Below are 22342 nucleotides of genomic sequence, written 5' to 3'. Positions count from 1 at the left end.
ATACTAATAAATAAATACGAATAATCACAGTCATCGTGTCCCCTTTTGGTACACCCCAACGTCATCGTCTGTGTTAACAAGTTGAAAAATCTCAAACGATACACCTGTTTTGTTTTAAGGGCATACAGACTGAGGTGATTCGCGATATATATATATAATTTATTGTGCAGTTATAGGTTCTCAAGTATATTGAGACATTGTGTCATCCGAATATTTAATGACCTATTAATTTTTAATTACTCACCCAATCGATTTACAGATCCTAGCAAGAGCACCAGCATAACGGTAATTATCTAGTCGAATAGATACATCGTGATGGTATATTTTCTCAACATTGAATATCCATTTACGTCATTATCTAGTTTTCGCGTTTCACCAGGTAGACTATTACGTAGACTATATATTACGATGTATACGAGTGCGATTATCAGGTAGTCGGTTAAATCTGACTATTTTACGGTAAAGCTTATCCAATCGAACATAGCGATCGAACGAGCACAAAAATCATCTATAATTATAGGCATACCGACGCCGAGCGAGCTTTAGCGAGCGAGGGTTTTGCAGCTAGTAACTATTAAAATGACGTGGAATATTCGGGTTCCAATTCCATTTACTCACCATATCCCAGGCAAATTCTACTTGCGAAATAACAATTCCGAAAATCTTGTCTGCTCTCAGTATTCAAACTTCGAGAATTCATACGCATGCCTATAATCAGATGTTCGATCGCAGTTCATAGATTCGAAAATATTTAGAAACCCTAAAGAACAGCCTGATATGGTGTCTGAATTCAAATGGGGTGTGTTGTTTGAATTAGTGAAAAGACAAACGACTTCAGCGATCATTGCTTCGAGCTATAATTAAAGGGAACAACTTAATGCAAGAGATATTAGATCTATGAGTAGCTAGCTCACTCAGCAGGTAAACATTGAATGATATAATACACGTTAGATTTGTATTTTATAAATTTTTATTGGCCTTTCGTTAAGATTTTAAAATTTATTCATTCTCTTCAGAGCGTAGACGAGCATTGGCATTCGTTACGCGAATAGAGAGTTGTTGCGCACGTTCAACAATAGCTTTGCGTTTCTTGCTACTGACAGCATGAGCTATTTCTGCGCAGAATTTGCGGTTCTGCATCATCAGGACTTCCAACTCCTGCCAGACAAATAAAACTCATGTATTTATATACAGTACAACCAATTCAAAAACTATACAAATTAGTCACACCAGTCTAATTACTATCTGATGTCCTGCATGGTAGACCTACGTAACATGACTGGTATTTTGTTGTTGGACAAAAAAAGATGATTTAACAAACGATTGAAACAACTTCAATTATAAACTATGCCAGGTAAATAACAGTAATATTTCATATACTCATCTGTGTGCACAATATTTTCAGACGAACTAGTTTAATTATATTTGAAAAGCCATGTTGAGTTACCTTAACGTTGTGAACGAGGACTTTGCGGAATCCAGTAGGCAGCATATGACGGGTCTTCTTGTTTGATCCGTAACCAATATTTGGCATAAGGTACTGTCCCTTAAAACGCCTACGAACTCTGTTGTCGATACCTTTAGGTTTACGCCAGTTACGCTGAATGGAAAAAAGGACATATTAAGGCACGACAAACATTATTCATTTAACAATCAGTGATTGGGAGGAAAAAGTTGGCTGAGACAGGTTTGTCTGTAGAATTTGGATAATTAACAAGAGTATTTCAAAACGTTTTCCCAGCAGATGTAACGCTAGCATTGAATGAAGGATGATAAAATTATTGCCTGTTCCTTAATTTAGACACTGAATATTGATTACGTGAATTGAGGGTGCTTAGGGCCGAGAAAAATCAGCGCATTCGCTGCATTTTTAAAATGACATGAATTAAGCTGTAGCTTAATTGAGTAGAACAATGTAGATTGAGGTTATGATACCTTGAGCTTGTCATAGCGATCACTTTGATGCCTTATGAACTTCTTCGTCCTCTTCTTGACAATGGTTGGCCTGTAGACAGGGCGGATCGACATGTTGCTTGTTCGTACAGCAACTAAAAAGAAATATTATCTGAATTATAGTATCTCAACAATACAAGACCACATTTTCTCTACCGGACCGTCAACAAACGGTCGTTGCTTTTAACCCCAATATTACGTCAAAGAATCACAAATTTCGAAAAAATAACACTATACAGGTAATCTTTATTTCATACACTATACTTCTGTAACAACAAAATACACTTTAAATCTGCGATTACTAAGGAATTATTGGATTCCCAAAGTACCTACCGTTCCCTTAGAAATATACGATAAAGAGACAAACTTCAAAGAGCTGGGATTTGTCGAGATGTTCGAGTCAAAACTGACCTAGTCACAAGAGTGTCTGTATATGCACAATTTAGAAAACTTTCAAACATATGGAAATATTGCATGTATGCATTAAAAAACTATCACAAATTTTGAAATTCTACCTTTCTGTATTCGAAAATTCATTATACCTGGGCATATTTCGTGCATACAGAGAGATTTGCTGTATTTCCAATTCTCCTCTTGACAAGTGTGGTACTTGTCACCTTACAGGTTCTCGCGCTCTAGTTTGAGTCAAGAAGAAAGACCGCAGATTTTCATTGTCAACTTTACAATTCAATCCTCCGCTGATAATTATGACTGAAGTTAAGTTGGTTAAAAATAAAATCAAAAAACTCTCTACTAGAGAAGAATTGAAGACTTTCTCCAACGAGGTAACAGGGTAATACTGGGCCATACAAAATATAACCTATGCTAACCTATATTAATGGCATGTTTCAGGCGTTAATAGACAGAGTCTTACAGCTGGAAGCGCATAATTTACAATTAAAAAATATAATCACCAAACACATGCACGATGATAACATACCAAATTCAAATTGTCCTAAGAGCGGCAAGGGATTTGACTTTTCCAAGTGAGTACGCATTTTATGGTGACAATAGATTAGTACTGATAATTTTTTAGTTTTTTCTAAACGTAAACTACAAAACATTTTCTAGAAGTCACAAAAGGCATATTCTTCTCAAGTTCTACTATCTGGGCTGGGACTATCAAGGATTCGCCACCCAGGAAGACACGATAAATACAATTGAGCAGCATTTGTTTGCGGCATTGAAGAAAAGTTGCTTAATACAAAATCGAGAAGACTCAAATTACCATCGTTGTGGTAGAACAGACAAGGGTGTTAGTGCATTTTCTCAGGTCATTTCATTGGATGTGAGAAGTAAATTAAGTCAAGAAAATAAAAATAATCTACAAGAAGAATTACCATATTGTAAAATATTAAATAGGCTACTGCCACAGAACATTAGATGCGTTTGCTGGTCTCCAGCTGCTGCCGATTTTTCTGCAAGATTTAATTGCAAACAAAGACAATATAAATATTTTTTTCCAAGGGGCAATTTGAACATAAATGATATGAACACAGCAGTCAGATATACCATTGGCACCCATGACTTTAGAAATATATGCAAGATGGATGTTGCTAACGGAGTTGTGTCTTTTGTAAGAGCTATTTCAGCTGCTGAAATTTCGTTATACTCTAAAGATTCTGAGCAGGTAGAGACCTCAGGTAAATTTGTAGAAGATTAAATGTAGTCAAATTTTTACGAGTACGGCAGTTCAATCATTTGAAAATAGTATTCCAGGGTACGACATGTGCCAACTGACTCTGACAGGCCAGGCTTTTCTGTGGCATCAAATTCGATGCTTGATGGGAATTCTGCTGCTAGTAGGTCAAGGAAAAGAGAGGCCAGAAGTAATTCTGGAACTACTGAATGTAGAGAAGTATCCCAGAAAACCTCAGTATAGCATGGCATCTGAAATACCATTGAATTTGTTCCGCACTGATTTTGAAATCGCTGAATGGATATTTGATCAAGATGAATTAGCCCAAGTCATAAAAACCTTACAATCAGATTGGGCTTTAAATACCATCAAGTAAGTTGCATAAAATATTGAAATTCAGTTGTATTCATCAGCCATTTGCCAATCTTACACCTGAACTATTAATTTCAGATCTGCAATGACTAGAGAAATGCTAACAGACATGCAAGCGAAATTAACAAATGCTGAAAAACTAAATTTCCAAAGCGATTGTCTATTGACAGGTGTCAAATCAAAAGTTTATCAACCTCTGCTGCAACGAACAACCTGTGGTGTGTATATCTTTAAATATCTCAATTTCACAATAAACGAAGTACGATTCTGTAACTAATCTCCTGCAGTACAAACCGATAATTTATCAATTATCTTTCAGAACCCCTGGAAAACAGAATCAACCATTATGTGAAGAAACGAAGGCTGGAAGTTAAGCAATATGAACCAGTAGACGGATCCATCTCAGAAGATTCTGAAAGCTCCATGAAATACTGTTGAACGAATCAAATGATGTATTTTTATCTCTTATGAAATAGATGATGGTTATTTTATAAATTGTAATAATTATAAACAAAGTATATCTATCCCTTCTGAAAAAATGTGTAATATACTGTCTACGAGAGATAGATTTCAACTAAATAACATTTACCCGGTAAATACGCAGGTTTCCTATTAGACAAAATCATAGATATGCGTAGTTCACGGTAGTCTCACGATGTGAATCACGTGCGGCGCTAGCGCACGTGGCCAGTGGCGCGTAGATGACAAAACGCCAAAAGGACAAATGGATCCTCTGAGTTTGGTGGGACCTTGTTGATTAACGGTAGTTTTCGATGCTGGACCGTAAACGTTGTTGAAAGGAATGTGAATTAACCGGTCCTAAAAAGTTAAACCGCACGTGGTACGTAATGGGTTTAAATGAATTGTCGTGTCCCCTCGTATCCGCGTACAGGTTAATTATCCCGTGATAAAGAATGTTGATGTAAATATAACCAGAGTTTATCTGTTCTCATTAACGACGACCGTAAACCGAGTGAAATTGAAATAAAATGTCGAAACGTCACGGCAAAGCTCACGATACTCCCTCGAAAAGGGCTAGACTGGATATAACCATAACTGCCTCTCAGCAACTCACCCGAGAAAACAAACCCCCATCAGCATCGAAGAATGAAACAGACGATGATGATCCATGGGGTGCAGACTTCAACGATAAAGATATCGAGGAAATGGATATCGTCGCTTCTCAAGTGAGCTCAAGGGTTTTGTAATCATTCGTCTCAATTACTTGAAATTTAGCTATCTACAGACGACAGTGTTCCAGAAATTCTATCTGCTCACTTTTAATGTAAACCATATATTTCTTTGATATTACAGTCAGTTCATATTGAAAACAAGGTTACGGAACCAAAACTGCAATCAACACCCACGAAGCTACCACAATATCCTTCATATGCCAATTCTAAACCATCTACTAGCAGATCCTACACCGTTGCAAGCAGTATAGAACGGAATAAATTTGTACCTAAGATTCCATCTAAGTTCGGTTTGCAGCTAAAGGAATCTGGTCAAATAAACAATAATTATCATGGCAACCACATACAAACGAGCTCATCATATACTGGTAGCCAAAGGCAGCCACAAATGTCTCAAAGAATATCGTCCTCCGATAATTACAAAGAAATTTCCAAGGACGACAGGAGCATTATATTCGATGACTTCGAAGACCGGTTGCTGAAAGTCAATAATCACAACTCAACTTTTCAATCGCAAATTACAGGCAGGGTAATCAATGCTGGTAATAATTCTAGAGCTTCAAATGTTCCTGGTACTAATGATGCGATTAACATATCAGGTAAATTTTACAAATCGTTTTTGTGATTAAATTGATTTTTTGTGTAATTGGTTTATTCCAGCATTATAATTTATTAAAAAACACTGCAAAGTGAATCCACTGTCATTCTGTGCAACTCTGTTATCGATTAATTGTATTTGGAGTTTAAAAATCTCATTCAGTCCCGTGCTATATATTTTCTCAGACGATTCTATTTTGAGGCAACTGGAAAAACTGAAATTAGAAAATCAAAAGTTATTAGCAGATTGTCTAACAAAAGAAGGAGAAACATTATTTCTTCGCAATCAACTACAACAGACACAAACTCGAGCCGAACATGAAAAACTTGAAAAGGCACGGCAGATTGAGGAACAAGCAAATCAATACCGATCTGAACTTGATCAGGCTATCAAGAAAGAAGAGGTTTTAAAAACACAATTGGACTTCCAGGTTTGGTTGCCACGATTTTTTACAATTCTTTCATACTAATTTTTTTTGTGTACGCTTTGTTCCTCTAAGCATTTGATTTCCTGTTTAAAGTACAAGTTTTTTCAATACTATTAATCCAACCATATTAATTCATTTCATATTCATATAGAATCAGTATTCCATCTACACAGTGCCCCTATTTGCCTAAAAGTACCGCATTTTTTTTCCCCCTATAAGCATTCTGAAACTAAAGGATTACTGTAAATGTACCCTAAAGCTGTCAATTTCCCCCTTCAACCCCCCTATTTTTGCAAGCTGGTCCCTTTTTTTTCACCAACTAAAATGTACTGAAAAAATAAATTTAATGCTTGATAACAATGTTTATACTTCCAACTTAACGTAAGAACAAAAAAATAGTTTGAATCTCAAAACTCTTCTATATTTCACAAAACCAAAATTTTTACAGTTTAATTGACTGAACATATCTGTGGAGTACATGCGCTCATCTAACATTATTTTATTCTTACATTTACTTGGAAATATAAACATGGTTCTCAAACATCAAATTCATTTTTCAATCCATTTTTGTATATGAAAAAAATAATTCTTAACGAACTTCGAAGATTTCAAAGCATTATATGTCGCCCCCTGGCCCGTGTTAATATTATCCGAAAATTTCTATATTTGCAAGGGAATTTTTTTTCTATCATATGCACTTATTTTTAAGGTACAATTGAAAAAATTCCAAAACAACATAAAAAAAAAACGGACACCCTAGAGTATATGTAATTTTGCTTTACTTATTTAGTACTATGGAAAAAAATTGGAAGTCTAATACCCCCCTATTTTCACAAAGGTTTTCCCCTCTGTCCTGTAAAATGACCTGGCCCGACCACTGCGAAACTTGGTATTCTGATTGCAAATATTTTTTCCCAGACTCTGCAGCTCAATAACTTGAAGGAACAGTGTAAATTATTGGAGTCCGGTTCTATTAAATTTACCCAACCACACACTGCAAGTCTTGATTCAGAGTGTAGAAACAGGTTGAATACAACTTTGAATAGGTACAGCAATTAATATATTGTTAGAAAAAACAGTAGTTCGTATATATACCTTTGCAAATACTATTAATTTACATAGCACATTTCACACGTCAAGAAATTAATACACTTAATCCTATATGCGTGATTTCAGATCATCACCAGCTGTCAAAAGTGTTCACGTCAAAGAAAGTGGAATGCAAACTGTAAATATTAACTTTAGAAATACTCACACGCTCAAAAACTCAATAGAACGTAAGTACCAAGTAATTTTTTTTTTCTCCATTATTGGAAAAAGTATAGCAGTAGTATAAATCTAATCAATACTTACTGTAATTTTCCCTTTCACAGTGTTTCCTCTCAGCGGAATACCACAATCCATTTTTGAACCGTCACAATCTGAACCACCAATAGTTGAGATTCAAATAATTGAAAAAGTGGGGACCAAAAATCTACCGATTTTACAGGATGAAGAGAGCGTCAGAATATTTGGTATACGCAATGTTTTTCTAACATACTGTCAACGCAACTTCATAAAAAAGATGTTCACTGGTTTAATGATTTTTCCTCAAATTTGTTTCTGCTGTGTGATAAGTAATCTCAAAAATTGCAATAACATTCCTTGTACAATAAATTAATAGTCGATGAATTTGTTTCTTCTAGAAAATCCAGATTTAGTGAAACCAGTAGTAACAATAGTGAATGATCGCAAGTTGAACATAGAATTTTGTTTACCAGACGTAGCCATTCTAATGAAGAAAACGGATGCAGAAATCAATTGCTACCACACATTACCCATGATTAATAAGGTAGAAAAATTGAAATTATTTTTCCTGTTATCCATATTGGAATCATCAAATGATATTTATAATATTGTTTGCATGAACATCCAATTATTATATAATACACTCAACATTTTTCACAGTTCGTAGCTGTAACCCGAGAATTGTTACTCAACACAACGCTGATCCTACAAAGAATCTCTAAAGTAATGAGAAACGATGACATAAGGGACATGAATGATGTATACTTTTCGGATTTCTACAAAATACATGTGGATTCTACTAAATCTATTTGTGATTCAAATGCATGGCATGACAGAGAAAGAGGTATCGAAGCCAGGCGATCCCTTGCTATTTTAGCTTATACTGCATTAGTATCAAACTATTTAAGTGAATATGTAGCAGGGAAGATACCTCTAAGCTTCTTCGACGATTCCAACTACGAAAATTATATCAAACAAATGAACAGTTATAACAAATGGCCAAACAAAGGCTGTGAATTTGAGATGCTTGTACTACTTCTAGAATTTGTTTCAACAGTTGGTTACGTGGTATGTTTCAATATAAAATCCAAATAATAAAAACATTTTCGTCAATTATATGCCAATTGAACGTTGCTGAAAAACATATACCTGGTTTCACACAGGTATAAAAAAAAACACTATATTCGCAAACTAAATTTACAAACAAATGTAGTACACTATCAATGCTAAATTACTACTTTGTAATTACCGCTAATTGTTGCAGAGAAGATCACACCAGTTCAGTGGACTCATAATAGCTATCACCAAGCTTTTAATCAGTACTAAAGAGAAACTCATCCATAATGAAAGAAGCATAGAATATATCTTCAAAATCGTGAAAGAAATCATTTTTTCTCGGCCTCTTCTGAACTGCTACAGATACATAACTGAGCTTCTGATGACTTTCAGTCAATGCACACAATTTTGCAGAAAGCTTTGCTCTGGTACAAGTAGGTAAAATGTTCTTTCTAATTCATCTGCTCAATTTTTTGCTGTACCAGTAAATCGAAATTCCATTCTAAATTCCAATCATCCAATAATATGTTACAGGTAAGACAGCAGTTACGGTTTGGAAAGATGAGCTGCATTTTACTTCAGGTATAGTATACAGTTTCGCGATTGATAAACAAAGTAATGCAAAAGCAGATAACATTCAGGTTTAACTTCACTTTCTAACATGATTACAAATTGCATACTGATGTTATTCCTATTTTTATATCATACTATTTCAGATGCTTGTGTTGTGCAAATATACACAGCACAGCTAGAGGTTTTGCAGCCGGATTCTATTTCTATGGTTGACATTACCTATGCACTGGTTAGTTTTGTGTATAATATTCTGTCTTTAAATGACATAGCATGGATTTGTCAACCAGGATATGCATGTAAGTGTTCAATGAAACTATTTGAATTGACACTTCATTTTTTATGTAAATGCTCAAAAGTGAATCTTGACGAACCAGTACAAAGACAGAATTACAATTACTTCGCTAGTTTCAAAGACCCAACCAACGGGTTTTATTTGAGTAGTGAAACTAGCCAAGCTGTGGCTTACAATACGAAAAGTCGCTCAGACACAATATGTTCCAACTCGGAACAATTAGACAAAAACATCAAGCTCCAATCCAAACATAAGCAACTAATCACAATACGAAAAGGCATTATGTTTCTGTGCTTCTTATCCACCCGAGACCCAGATTTCATCATTAGATTATCGGAAATTCAAGACTCTTTCAACCTGTTTATGCAGCAAATCGAATCTTTTGATGATCTGCAGCTCAATGATACAGAACGTGAGTGGATTTATATTTTTATTGAACTTTTACCAGATTTCGATATTGGAAAAATCACGGTATTGTATAAGTATAATGGTGTTGCCAGATTTTTCTATAGTATTGCGATCTTCTTTGTAGAAGCTGCTTTGACGAGTGTGAAATCAACCTTTGTCTATGATAAAACGGCATCTTTTGATGGACGACTTGATAAGACTCCAAAATTCGAAGGATTCAAAACGCATTTTGAACTGAGAGAAAAACTGTCTTGTACAAATACACAGCAAGCTGTGAAGTTATTTGATAATAGTGTATCAACTAATCAGGGGAAACCTAATAATTCATCATGGTTGTCAGAAGTTATTTCCAAAAAGCAGTCAATCAGTAGGTCAATTTCTGCACGCAGAAATAATGCGAAATAGAGTGGCATGTCAAGTCATATTTTCAATCCGTTTCAAAACCGGAGAATGTGGCAGAAAGGTGAAAAAAATAATCGTAATTAATTGAGTATTCTTTAGATTTACTTGTTCTAAATAATTGAAATATGTGGTTCCCCAAGAAAGTCATGGGAACCTGTGATTAAGTCATTTCTGCTGACATAGTAAATGAATAAACGAAGAATTTATAAAAACTTATATTTGTGCAAAGAATAAACACTTGTAATTACAATGTCAGTCATAGATTATTGGCATTTATTTACATTAAATAATCGATAGTGTTGTTGAAAATTCAGTAACGAATGTGACTCTTCCTAGGTTCATACACTTGCATATAATTTCATGCTTTTGGTATTGAAATTTTTTAAACTTGGTAGGACTATAGTCAGTTTTAAAAAATGTTGGCATGCGCATAATATTTCTTATTATGATTTAACAATTACTTACTGGTTACAGTATGAAAGTTTTAAAGGCAATGGTCACCCAAAAGCAACATTCGAGATGAGACGAGGCAAGCGGTGCTCGTATCTGGAAATGTACATAGACCAAAGTTATAGTATATTTTATTATAATATAGAATAATGTTTTATACTTTCAAAAATTTGAGTTCAATTTTGTAACATAACTCGTTTTCAAAATAAAATATGTAAGGAATATCCATTTTGAAACAAATCTCAATTATTCTCAATCACTTAGTTCCTCTTCATCACTAAAGTAATTATTTTTTTTAAAACGTTTTTTAGGTTTCGAAGATTCCTGTCTTGGCTCTTCGTACTGGCCAGTTGCAACTTGGAACCTATACTTTGCAAGTTCCTCTTGTTCTTGCTGAAATAAAATGATTAAATAAGAATCTAAAAAGTGCATTTAAGATTAAAAACTTTCGAAATGACACAATTTCCTACCTCGTGATGTATAGCAGCACTCAAAGTTTCTAAATCTGATTCAGCCACTGCATTGTCATATATTGTCTCAGAGTCCCCAACACCACCTGGTTGTCTCAAGCCTTCGTCACTGTCACTATCATAATATGAGGTATCGCCTTTTGCTTGATCTTTATTTTTTTTTCTAATTCTGATTTTTTTTGGTGGAGGTTCTCTAGGGCCCAAAGTATTTTGAGAGCATTGGTACGACAGATGCCCTTCTTCACCACACTCGTAACACTGAGATTTGTCTGGATAATCCTTTCGTCGAATGAATTCAGTACTGCGTCCATTATCCACGGCTATGGAGCTTTTCACAGTACGGCCGCCAATCTGTGAATAGAAAATTTTCTTCATTTTGTGTGAGATGTATATCCATTATTAAAATAAGTTATGATAGTAAGACAAACATATGATATTGATATATATTTTACCTCAGTATTATTTAAAGTCTTTGCACAAGTAATGGCATCTTCACGTGTGAGAAATAAGACGAATGCAACACCCTTGCTGCGTCTAGTCATCTTGTCTTTCAACACAGTAACTCTGCAATTCATAAAATCACATTTTAATCAACTGTTTAAGTTAGCTACAATTATAGATTCAATACATTAGATAAGATATTATATATGTTTCTCTGGGTAAAGATAAAAGAGAAAAGTGAATGCATGTATGGTAATTACGAAATACTGAAATTCTAAAAGTTTATTAAATAGTTAACAAGTTGCATCATTAATTTTCGAAGTGATCACTCACTTGACGATCTTTCCGTACGTTTCGAGAAGCTTGTGTATGTCATTATTAGTCAGAGAAAAGGGCAAGTTAGAAACGTAAACCGTTGATTTACTCGGAGCAACACCTCCGCTCATCGCTCTGAATTATTGTTTCGTATAAACCGTACGAACACAGTGTAAATTTGAAATATACACGGTGTAGGTTATGTTCTTGTCGCATATTTTACGGTTATGTTTCACTTTGACGCAGAAGCATAATTTTAAATTTGTTCATTCACGATTCGTCGATATAGATCACGTGGATGTCGTTCTTTGTTCTCATTGGCGTAGGAGCTCTGCCAGGTCAAGTCTTGGGGCGCGAAATGTCAAAAAAAAATTCCAAAAATTGAATAATTGATGACAAATATTTTGGTTTTTCGAGTTTGATATCGCCCAGTGACCATTTTCCCTGAAAAACCTAACATAAGTGACGATAGCTGGTCATCCCGACATTACCTACAAACACATTGATCTGAATTTGACCTTTCGCACGCAAACGAATCGTGTGCATGAATCATAAATTTGGCCATGTGCAGACCGCGTTCGGCAGTCGAAGCTTGTGTCGGTGGCGACAGTCCTGTATGTGCGTTTTAACAAAATATTTTGGGCAATTAGAAGGGATATAGGTTGTTTGCTATCGAAAAACGTTGATTAAACTTTCCTGGTAATTTAACATCAATAAGGTACAATTTTGAAAGCTGTCATAGTCGTTGGTAGTTGAAAAACTTGTTGTTTTAACCTAACCTAACCTATACATCTGGCAACATTTCTGTACAAGATTTAAGAGGCACAGATATGTCAAGCAGTTGTTGTATCACTCCCTTTAATAAATAGGAGTTACATTTTGCGATACCTGTAATATGTCTAGTATAGTTAATAATTTTATTACGCTTTGATAGATCATACTTTAATCTCGGAATTCTGTTATTTAAGGTTAGAGTCTTCGGTGTTATGTTCGTTTTTTCGAGTTGTGGAACCTTCCGTTACAAAACTGTACATTTTTGCAAATTAAGTACATGGCTTATCCTTTACTTAAAATTAACGAGTCGTATTCATTATTAGCAGATTCTTCAAAGACCTTATTCCAAAATCAAAAATAAACATGGCTCAGCAAAATTGTGTTAAAAGGTTGCATTTGAATAACTATTTACAAATATCAATTATTTCCTGGTTTGTAATTACAATGAATTTTATTCATTTGAAAGTCTCAATGGCTCATATGAGTACAAAGTAATTTTTCATGATTCAGACAATTCTTCTTTAATTTTTCCTTTTATCTTTACTTTGATAGAACAAAAGTCATGGCGACAGTAGAATCACTTGCGGAAGTAACAGATGTTGTTCAAATTCTGCGTCAGTGGGAAGAAGACCATGTTTCACCGACGTATGATCCAATACCAACATTGCAACGTTTGGCTGAAATTATAGAAATAGAGACAGAAAATTACTTAAAAATGGATCCAGATCCATTTGACGAAAGGCACCCTTCACGCACTGATCCAGAATGTAATTTTGGACATATTTTGAAAGTTTTGTTTAGAAAGGACAACTTCATGACAAAGGTAGTACCTTGTTCCATATTTATTGTGTAATTTTTTGTGTAATTTTTTGAAACAAATGATAACAGCATTGAAACCATATCAAATCAAATAATTTCTTACATCCAATGTGAGTAATGAAATCAGGGACAAAACAAACTTGTCTGTCTCAAACATCAGCTTTGAACAATTGTTGAGTCTTTATCCGAAACATATTTTCCATCTGTCATTTGACTATTTGGAAAAATTCAATTCAATGATTTGTTTTACAGCTGATAAATGATTATCTAAGAGACACGTACTGGACACGGTCAGGTATTAACGGTCGTGATGTGCGAAAGTTGAATATTGCAGCCTGCCGTTTGATGTTGGACATATTGCCAGGCCTAGAAACATCAGCAGTGTTTCAACCCGATATGGATGGGCTTATCCATAGGCTTTTTTCGTGGGCTGAAAAAAGCATAGAGCCTTTACAAAGTTATGCCACCGGTTTGTTAGCTGCTGCAATGGAAGTTCAAGACATTGCTACAGGATTTAGAGAACAGAATGGTAAAATGGTGCCTTTGATGCTACAAAGATTACACAAGCTACAAGAAAAAGCTTTGGAAAATCGTCATGCAGCAGTTAACACAAGACCATTTGCACATTTTGGTCAGAATAGAAATAGCCTGGGTGATACTGAACACAAAGGTACTCCTGGAAAACGGAAAGTGAGAGAGAAGAAACATGAAAATGGAACAATGAAAAGCCCTACGCACTCAATTTTTTGCTCAGATGAAGAAGACTCGATTCAAAGTTCGGACGAAATGCCACCAAGCAAAAAACTCAAGTCTCAAAATAACATGGAAAATGCTGTTTTAACACCTGTTAAATCTAACGAAAACACCAGAGATTCATACCCCGAGATTATGTCCCCGCCGTTATCTATTCCTCGTATAACTACGTATACAACTTTACAAGTTACACCAGCGAAGAATCAAAACACTCGTGTAACACCACCAAGACCTGTCAACATATTGGCATCTGGTAGATCTAATTTGTCTAGACCTCAGACTCAAGTAATCAACCCGCCTTCCTTGCTTCTAGAAAGTAATTCGAATTCGTCCTGGGCTGAAATGGAGTCTTACGTTATTGGCAATGTTCAAATACATCCGCCCACCTTGGCTACTCGTCAGATGCTGATTTTAAGGTACCTCACACCAATGGGAGAATACCAAGAATTTCTTGGGCACGTATTCGAGCAAAACGCTTTGGAATTGATATTAAACTACATAAACGTACGGGAAACAAAGGATAGTCGCTTAGCTTTTGAAGCTTTAAAATACTTAGCATCTTTACTGTGTCATAAAAAATTTTCTATCGAGTTCCTAAGTATGGGTGGATTACAAAAACTCTTAGATGTACCAAGACCCAGTGTCGCGGCAACTGGTGTTTCTATTTGTTTGTATTATCTTGCATACTGTGAGGATGCTATGGAAAGAGTTTGTCTCTTACCGAAACATATAATAACCGATTTAGTGAAATATGCATTGTGGTTACTGGAGAGAAGTCACGATTCTGGTAGATGTCATGCAACAATGTTCTTTGGATTTTCATTTCCTTTCAAAGTTATTCTGGAAGAATTTGATCTCCAAGATGGACTTAGGAAATTATACAATGTTGTGAGTATATGAACTTAATATCAAACTGCAGTGTTTTGCGAGACATAATAAAGTCATTATACGCAAACCACCATTTTGAACAAGAAAAAAATGACAGTTTAATTCCAAAACTAGAACAATCAGTAATTGTTGCATTAATTTGGGGTTTGCAATTTGAAAATACTATATTGCATTTGCTAAATCTTATTATTATTATTATCATCATTATTTTTAAGACATGTATTTCCTGATTTACATTAGATATCTACATTACCTATTCTAAACATTGATGATGACCCGGCTTTGAATGATGATGAAGAATGTGCGTCAAGACAAATAGTAAGACATGTTGCTGTAGCACTGAAAAGGTACATGGAGGTTCATTTATATGTAAAAGCAGAACAACTACAACGAGCTGAAAATGCCAGAACAGAAAGAGATACCTGGCAACCATCTCTACCTCCATATAAGGTAAAATTGCATGCTAATTCATCAAATTTTGTGGTTATCCTTATCAATGATTCAATTCCACACATTTGCTTTACTCTACCTCGATTTAATATACTAGTGGTGAAATCATGCAAACTGAATGAAACTGACTAACAAATAGCATCCTATAACACGTTGTTATGGTACTTATGCGTTTTGCTGTAGCATTTCAATAATTACAATGTTGGTTACCCAATTCTTTTCTTTGTTATAGGCTTGTAAATTAAGCAGTGAAGAAGTACAGGCAAAAGTCGAGGTTCTGCAGGAACTGATGTCCGTTAGAGCATTGTGGCCTCCTGTTGAAGAACTTTACAGACTTGGTGGTATCACATTGTTATTGCAAATTATTGCCTTTGCTAGGGAATGGAATTACAGTGGACGGTAAGACATACCAGGTTAAATTTTGGTGATAACTCGCACGAATATTTGATTGACTAACTGAAATGTAATTTTTTATAGCGTTCACACAACTTCTAGCGCTGAAACTGTTCGCTCATGTTTAGAGGTTGTTGCTATCTGTTCTGTGGTACCAAAAGTCATGCTTTTACTGTGTGAAAGAGTTGACATGCCTGACATGTCGATGACAATGGCCATAAACCTTTTACTAGCAGCAGCGGAATGTGAAATTATTGCTGATGCTGACGTCCAGAGAGCTGCTTTAAGAGCTGTAGTCAATTGTGTCTGCGCACCTATCAACAGAGTTTGTTATCTTATTCTTTTTTAATCAGATATAATTATATTACTGTCATATATTTTGCAGAACAGATGAATATTGCTAGGTTTATCTAATTGAATTGCAATATTACAAAGACGATATATACATGAATATGGAAAGATAAAAATTGAAAAAATTTAATCTTAATTTCTCATAATTTTCTCCAGGTTGGTGGAAATGTGGCAAGATTTTCATTAACTGGCTCAGCTAAGAAGAAAACTAATAATCATAACAGTGAGGAACTTATACAGAAAGTGTGGGAAAGTGTGAGATCTAATAATGGAATAATGGTAAGTAGCTCAAATTATGCTCCCATGTATCGTGGCTTATTATATTGATGAAAGCTTATTGATAATATTTGAATTCAGGTTCTTCTACAATTAATGATGGTCAAAACTCCGATCACTGATGCAGATAGTATCCGTGCATTGGCATGTCGAGCACTAGCTGGTTTAGCGCGCAGTGAGAAAGTGAGACAAATTATCAGTAAACTGCGTATGTTCACTGATGGCCAAATACAGGTCTTGATGAAGGACCCCATATTACAAGAAAAAAGACAAGAACATGTCATGTTCCAAAAATATGCTCTTGAGTTGATGGAGAGGGTTTCTGGCAAAGCAAAACCAACTGGGAGCGAATACGAAATTTCTTTGGCAAGTTTACATCGGGTACGTCTACAAATTCTTTCACATACAATTATTCTTATTTCACGAAAAATAATGAAATGAAAATTTACAAAGTATGATTCGTACACTCATTCTATTCAATGTTGCAGGCAAATGTTGTTGCCCAAACAAGAATACAGTATAATGAACAGCAACTGATGCAACTTATGCATCAGCATCTCCTCGCAAGAGGACTTAATGAAACAGCAGCAACCCTACAAAAAGAAGCTAGTCTTGATTCATCGGCTATCATGAAACCTGCCACTTCACATCAAGCGTTTCACTACAGAAGCCCTGCTGTAACCGGAGTGAGTAACAACTATTGAAAACAAGTAGATGAATTGTTTAATACCGGTCAAGGTATAATGTGTTCTGATGTCTGTTATTATAATTTATATCTAGACGAGGATAGGATTCTCACCCGTTGCACCAGTCAACTTATACAATACCAGCAGAGGAAGTCAAAGAGATGTTACTGTACGAACTGGAAGTACTCCAACTTCTGGGTCGGCTCGGTTCATATCACATTCTGGTTCCTGTTCCAGCACTTCACCTCTTCCTAACAATACACCTATCAGAATAAAGCTAGCAGATGCACTTGGACCAATTCCAGTCAGTACCAACATCAACCAGCCAATCAAATTACAGATAAATCCAAAGTACGTCTTCTGTTTATTATTGTCTCGTGCTTAGAGCAAGCAGAGAAGATAAGATTTAGTGTTTATACGAATAGAATATGACTGATATTTTCATAATTTTGTTTTAGAAAATGTCAGGTGGATAGACAACCAATAACAGCCACAACTATTTGTCAGTCAATCTCACAACCACAAAGTGGCATCTGTAGATCACTTCAAAAACAGATATCAAGTGACCCTGGAGGCCCAGGCCTTGAAGTAGCTACTACTTCTAATATCGCTACTGTAACCTTGGACTCCATTATTACCGAATACTTAACTAACCAACATGCATTGTGCAAAAACCCCATGGTCACTTGTCCGCAATTTAATCTTTTGGAGTAAGTAAAATTATGTATTTGTCGTTCTTAAGTTTCGTATTAACACAATGGGGACTTGATCAAAAAATGAAACAATTTCGTGATTCTACTTATATCAGAGAAAAAACTGATAATTCGACGCAGTTTTTATTTGTCGACTACAAATTTTCAATTTTCACCAAGAAAAATATTGTATTGGTCTGAACATAAGTAGAATTTTTGTTACCGATTTTTTTGTGAAAATCCGTACCCAATTATACGATTTTTTAGAATAGCACATGGAGTACAACAAAATTAGAAATACGATATTTATACGATACAATCAGTTTTATTCATATAATGTGTGCAAAATTGCAATATCAATCAACAAATACGCCTGTGGTGATAAATAATATCAGACCACCATGACAGTATCCTTGAATGACTAGTGCCAAGTTTTGTACTTATTTGCGTTTTATTATTGATCAAATTGTGATCTGTAAAAAATTGGTATACTAAAGCTATCGCAAATTATTGCGACATAAGCAAATGAATAACAATTTTTAAACGTTCAATATATTTATATCATCTTACCGGCACATACTGGTAGATTAGTTTGACTGTTATAAAGTTCCGAAAACGATTAGAAAAAGCAGGGTATCAGTTATTTACAGCAGCACATATACCCAGAAAAATCGCAAGAAAAAAATTAAACATTGAAAAATTACCATAAAATTGCCCTTCTAGTTTCAATATTTACGATATTCATCTTATTTCGTCCTTACAAAGCAGCTCACTTCAGGGCATTCTTCATAAATGCATTTCTCTCTCTCGCTCTGTCTATACTTGGAAATATAATACACACTATCCGTTTATAGGCCACACAAATGTCCAGATCCACGTGCAAAGAACTCATCTCCGACAAATTTAGCAGTCAGACTTACCAGAAGATCGTTAGGAATGGACAGTAGACGACTGGATAGAAGATACATTTATAGTCGATTTTGCCCTGTAAAGACGTTCAAGCCCACAGATATTGATGGCACGTTTAGTTGCTGTACATTTTCCGTATGTATGCCTCCCTTTCTTACACATGCAAGATTAATATAAATGTTGGATATGCTAATGTCCAAGTGACATTATATAATGAGTAAACAATATTCATGATATATCCAGCGAAAAGGTAAAATATTTGTGTAAATCTTTAACGCCTAATCTCACTTTATAGTCATGTCAGCAGTACTTGATGCTCGGTACTCAAACCGGAGAAGTGAAGATGTTCAATGCTCATACTGGTACCGAAGAAGCAACCTATCAATGTCACGAGTCGTACGTCTCACACATGGAGTGCAGTCAGAAAGGTAATCTCTTGTTAACATCCACAACCTGGAGAAGACGAATGTCTACTCTTTGGAGTATTGGTACCTTTTTTGACATGAAATTATCTCTTGACAACGAAGACTATGCGGAATTCGGAAAATTACAGGAGCGAATTATTGGTACTCAAGGAGAAAGTGCTACAGTGAGTGAAATACAAATGACTTCAATCTACTCATTTGTACTTCCATTTTATTTATCTTGTATATTTATGTGTTTCAGATATACGATATAGCAACTGGTAAGCTCCTTTTGACTTTAACACCTTCGATTTCCAACCAGTATACCAGGAACCGAGCAACATTCAGTATGAATGACGAACTGGTTTTAAGTGACGGTATTCTATGGGATGTAAATTCTGGCAAAGAAATCCATAAGTTTGATAAGCTTAATCAAACTTTGAATGGTGTATTTCATCCTAATGGAACTGAAGTTGTTTCAAATACCGAAGTTTGGGATCTTAGGACATTTCATTTACTGAAAACAGTCGTGACATTGGATCAGATGGATGTTATTTTTTCACCAGTCAATAATATTATCTATGCAGTTGCCCTGGATCAGGACAACGAAGATGAAACCAATTACGTTACATCATTCAAAACTTTGGATGCCTTGGACTACAAGAGTATCGGTAAGTTATTGTAATTAAAACTAATAACAGTTAATGTATTCCTAAATACACATTGGATTCTGGTTTGCGAATTGTATTGTTGATTTTTAGCTACGTGTGATGTAAAGAGAGGTATATTTGATTTGGCTTGCAACAAACACGACACACAAATTGCAATCGTAGAAAATCAGGGTGATTTCGGTACCATTCAAGAATCTTGCGTCAGGCTCTACGATGTTGGGAGACGAAGAGATGACGAAGATGAGGCTGAAGAAGACGACGATGAAGATGATATTGATGCAAGTGATGATGATGGCTCCAACTCCGCTTCGGACGACAACAATGCAGATGGTGATATGCATTATTATATTGTACATGAAAGTATATTTGAAAAGGTGGCGTTCAATCCCGAAGTACCTTGAAAATTTATGAATCTCTTTATTTCTTAGTCGCTAATACTGATGCCATAGTATATAGTATATCCTGTATTTAGTGCTCAATGCAATTTCATGACGAAATAAAGTTAAAATAATTTATGTAAAACTAAATGAAAATTTATCAAACTAACTTTTGGTCATTGACTTTTCACAGATGGTGATAATGGCGATGCTGCCGGTGATGACAATGCAGATGATAATGACCGAAACGATGGCGATGATAATGATGATGGTGCAGATGGTGATAATTCGGGTGATGACAGTGCGGACTATGACCCTAATGATGATATTAATGGTTCAGATCTCTCTGATGATTTCTCAATTTCGGATATGGATGATCTTGAGATATTGTTCTCCTGAATACAATCAAAAAATCTCTTGATGTATTTACAGAATTGTTTATTCATTGTTTTGTGCCAAGTGGTACTTGTAAAACAGTGTAGTTTTAACAGGGTTACCTACTTTCTCTCAGGATGCCAATTTCACAGGTTCGGCTTAAACTCGCAATCAGTCGGTACAAAGACTTTTACTTTCGTACCCCAAACCTCGTAGTTTTTTAAGTGCACCACACTCGAAAAATTTCGAGTGTTTATTAAGAGTTGTAATATTTTTATAAAATGCACAATGTAAGTGGTTAAAGTTAACATATTCTTCACAATTAATCGTGAATACACACGAAAATAACTTGCTTGAATACCGACTTGGAAGTTACAAAGATGAAAGTACTTTCAGTGCTCACAATTCTGCCGCTAGGAAGTTATCTTATTTAACCCTCTAATTTTTTCTACCCATCAATCTAGGGTTACTTTATACTTGAATTATAAATTATCATCATTATGACGAAACGAACTTAGCTCATTTCATTTTGCGTAAAGCCTGTGAAAATAGTAGATACGTTTGAAATTATTATTCCAAAGGCTAAAAACTTCTACCGAATTTTACTAGCGCAAACTAAAGCATAACAAATTGCCTAAAAGGCAGAAATGTACAGAACCGAACTTGGAATTAAACTGTATTGTGAATTATAAACATATGCAATGTGTTCGAATATATCGTGAATACCTGCTGGACTTGATACGCTTTATTCAATTTTTGATATTTAGTACAGATTCTTATTGTATTTGCCAAGTGATGTGGTGTAAAGAATCTAAACCATGAATTCTTACAAAATACTGGTCTGCTCTAATTGTCTGTACTGTCAGTTATTTGTAAAATATTGTGTAATTAAATATTATTTGGGTCAAGTGGTCAAAATTGTAAATTGAAAAGCAGATAAATAAATATTAGACAGCTAAAAGTACTGGAGGTGAGTTAAGTCATTGTTCTCTGGCAACTAAATTTGCTCAGCGGAAGTATTTACAAATAGTAAAGCACGGAGTATTTCTCTTACTCTGTGTACGCACATGGGCCTACAGCCTTGATCACAAATAAACTGTCATGCGCACGGGTTTACATCATTACTTAAATTATGAATCTTAAAAAAAGTATTGTTGGACCATAGACCAACAACATAAAGTAAATACAACAAGAGATTTCTGTATTTCTTTTCAGCTGTGTATAAATGATTTTGGATTATTTTGCGTTATTGTACGTATCTTTATTAGTATGAATGGAACTCTGGTACATGCCTAGTTAGTATGATTGTGATATAACTGCTGATTGCAAGTGATTGAATGAGTACTATAATTGTAATAATTATTATTAAAATATAATAATGTATAGGTATATAAAGTAAAATTAAAAAAATCAAAACTGATATGTTCATTATTGGCATGTGTATCAAGTTGCAAAAATGTATGAAGGCAAATCCATGCCAGAGATTTTGTTCGACTACATCCATTCGGATGTAAACATCAATTGCATATTAGATTTGAAACGTGATTTGTAGCGTGACTATCGTCACTGTTTCCCTACATTCGAGTCGAAATTCTTACAGCAAAAATTTGCAGATTGCTGTTCTTGCGAGGGAACGTTACGTGCTGTC

At 35.0% G+C, this 22342-nt stretch overlaps 5 protein-coding genes across 16 annotated transcripts; 3 read left to right on the top strand and 2 right to left on the bottom strand.

Annotated features, from left to right (window-relative positions):
- Window positions 1-952: 952 nt before the first annotated feature.
- LOC124176446 (60S ribosomal protein L32) lies at window positions 953-2378 on the bottom strand. Its single transcript, XM_046557750.1, has 4 exons — window positions 2287-2378; window positions 1936-2048; window positions 1448-1600; window positions 953-1158 (listed from the first exon to the last, which is right to left on the bottom strand). The coding sequence occupies exons 2-4, from the start codon at window positions 2026-2028 to the stop codon at window positions 1000-1002; spliced, it is 405 nt and encodes a 134-aa protein (XP_046413706.1). The 5' UTR covers window positions 2029-2048; window positions 2287-2378; the 3' UTR covers window positions 953-999.
- Window positions 2379-2489: 111 nt separating this feature from the next.
- Window positions 2490-4512, top strand: LOC124176329 (tRNA pseudouridine(38/39) synthase). The gene is made up of 6 exons (XM_046557469.1): window positions 2490-2738; window positions 2806-2939; window positions 3025-3596; window positions 3673-3964; window positions 4043-4182; window positions 4284-4512. The coding sequence occupies exons 1-6, from the start codon at window positions 2661-2663 to the stop codon at window positions 4400-4402; spliced, it is 1335 nt and encodes a 444-aa protein (XP_046413425.1). The 5' UTR covers window positions 2490-2660; the 3' UTR covers window positions 4403-4512.
- Window positions 4513-4655: 143 nt separating this feature from the next.
- Window positions 4656-11103, top strand: LOC124176303. Of its 4 annotated transcripts, XR_006869347.1 has the most exons (14): window positions 4656-5151; window positions 5279-5756; window positions 5941-6185; window positions 7101-7228; window positions 7359-7459; window positions 7556-7696; window positions 7868-8013; window positions 8130-8537; window positions 8734-8959; window positions 9060-9107; window positions 9242-9802; window positions 9923-10261; window positions 10675-10754; window positions 10962-11103. XR_006869347.1 is itself a non-coding variant. In XM_046557437.1 (12 exons), exons 1-12 carry the CDS (start codon window positions 4954-4956, stop codon window positions 10201-10203), a joined length of 2886 nt encoding a protein of 961 aa, XP_046413393.1. In that variant the 5' UTR covers window positions 4656-4953; the 3' UTR covers window positions 10204-10890. The 4 variants fall into 4 exon arrangements, 2 of the variants coding, with proteins under 2 accessions (XP_046413393.1, XP_046413375.1); XR_006869349.1 differs by lacking the exon at window positions 10962-11103 and having other exon boundaries at window positions 10675-10890; XM_046557437.1 differs by lacking the exon at window positions 10962-11103 and having other exon boundaries at window positions 7943-8013; window positions 9923-10890.
- Window positions 10609-12124, bottom strand: LOC124176392 (zinc finger CCHC-type and RNA-binding motif-containing protein 1-like). Of its 3 annotated transcripts, XR_006869369.1 has the most exons (5): window positions 11895-12124; window positions 11573-11684; window positions 11121-11489; window positions 10845-11043; window positions 10609-10746 (listed from the first exon to the last, which is right to left on the bottom strand). XR_006869369.1 is itself a non-coding variant. In XM_046557620.1 (4 exons), the coding sequence occupies exons 1-4, from the start codon at window positions 12005-12007 to the stop codon at window positions 10903-10905; spliced, it is 735 nt and encodes a 244-aa protein (XP_046413576.1). In that variant the 5' UTR covers window positions 12008-12124; the 3' UTR covers window positions 10827-10902. The 3 variants fall into 3 exon arrangements, 2 of the variants coding, with proteins under 2 accessions (XP_046413576.1, XP_046413590.1); XM_046557620.1 differs by lacking the exon at window positions 10609-10746 and having other exon boundaries at window positions 10827-11043; XM_046557634.1 differs by lacking the exon at window positions 10609-10746 and having other exon boundaries at window positions 10827-11043; window positions 11121-11471; window positions 11895-12123.
- A 281-nt stretch (window positions 12125-12405) lies between these two features.
- Window positions 12406-21933, top strand: LOC124176268 (protein mahjong). Of its 7 annotated transcripts, XM_046557378.1 has the most exons (17): window positions 12406-12494; window positions 13203-13473; window positions 13722-15110; window positions 15351-15560; window positions 15793-15959; window positions 16038-16278; window positions 16461-16583; window positions 16662-16961; window positions 17069-17266; window positions 17361-17617; window positions 17725-17976; window positions 18813-19002; window positions 19163-19295; window positions 19395-19456; window positions 19534-19942; window positions 20033-20272; window positions 20513-21933. In XM_046557378.1, the coding sequence occupies exons 1-17, from the start codon at window positions 12421-12423 to the stop codon at window positions 20716-20718; spliced, it is 4722 nt and encodes a 1573-aa protein (XP_046413334.1). In that variant the 5' UTR covers window positions 12406-12420; the 3' UTR covers window positions 20719-21933. The 7 variants fall into 7 exon arrangements, with proteins under 7 accessions (XP_046413334.1, XP_046413274.1, XP_046413294.1 ...); XM_046557318.1 differs by having other exon boundaries at window positions 19163-19456; XM_046557338.1 differs by having other exon boundaries at window positions 12438-12594; window positions 19163-19456.
- Window positions 21934-22342: the final 409 nt, after the last annotated feature.

The sequence above is a fragment of the Neodiprion fabricii genome, chromosome 1 (assembly GCF_021155785.1).
Source record: "Neodiprion fabricii isolate iyNeoFabr1 chromosome 1, iyNeoFabr1.1, whole genome shotgun sequence".
NCBI lineage: Eukaryota > Metazoa > Arthropoda > Insecta > Hymenoptera > Diprionidae > Neodiprion > Neodiprion fabricii.
Note: the sequence above shows the minus strand (reverse complement) of the source record. Positions and strands in the feature narration are given on the sequence as shown.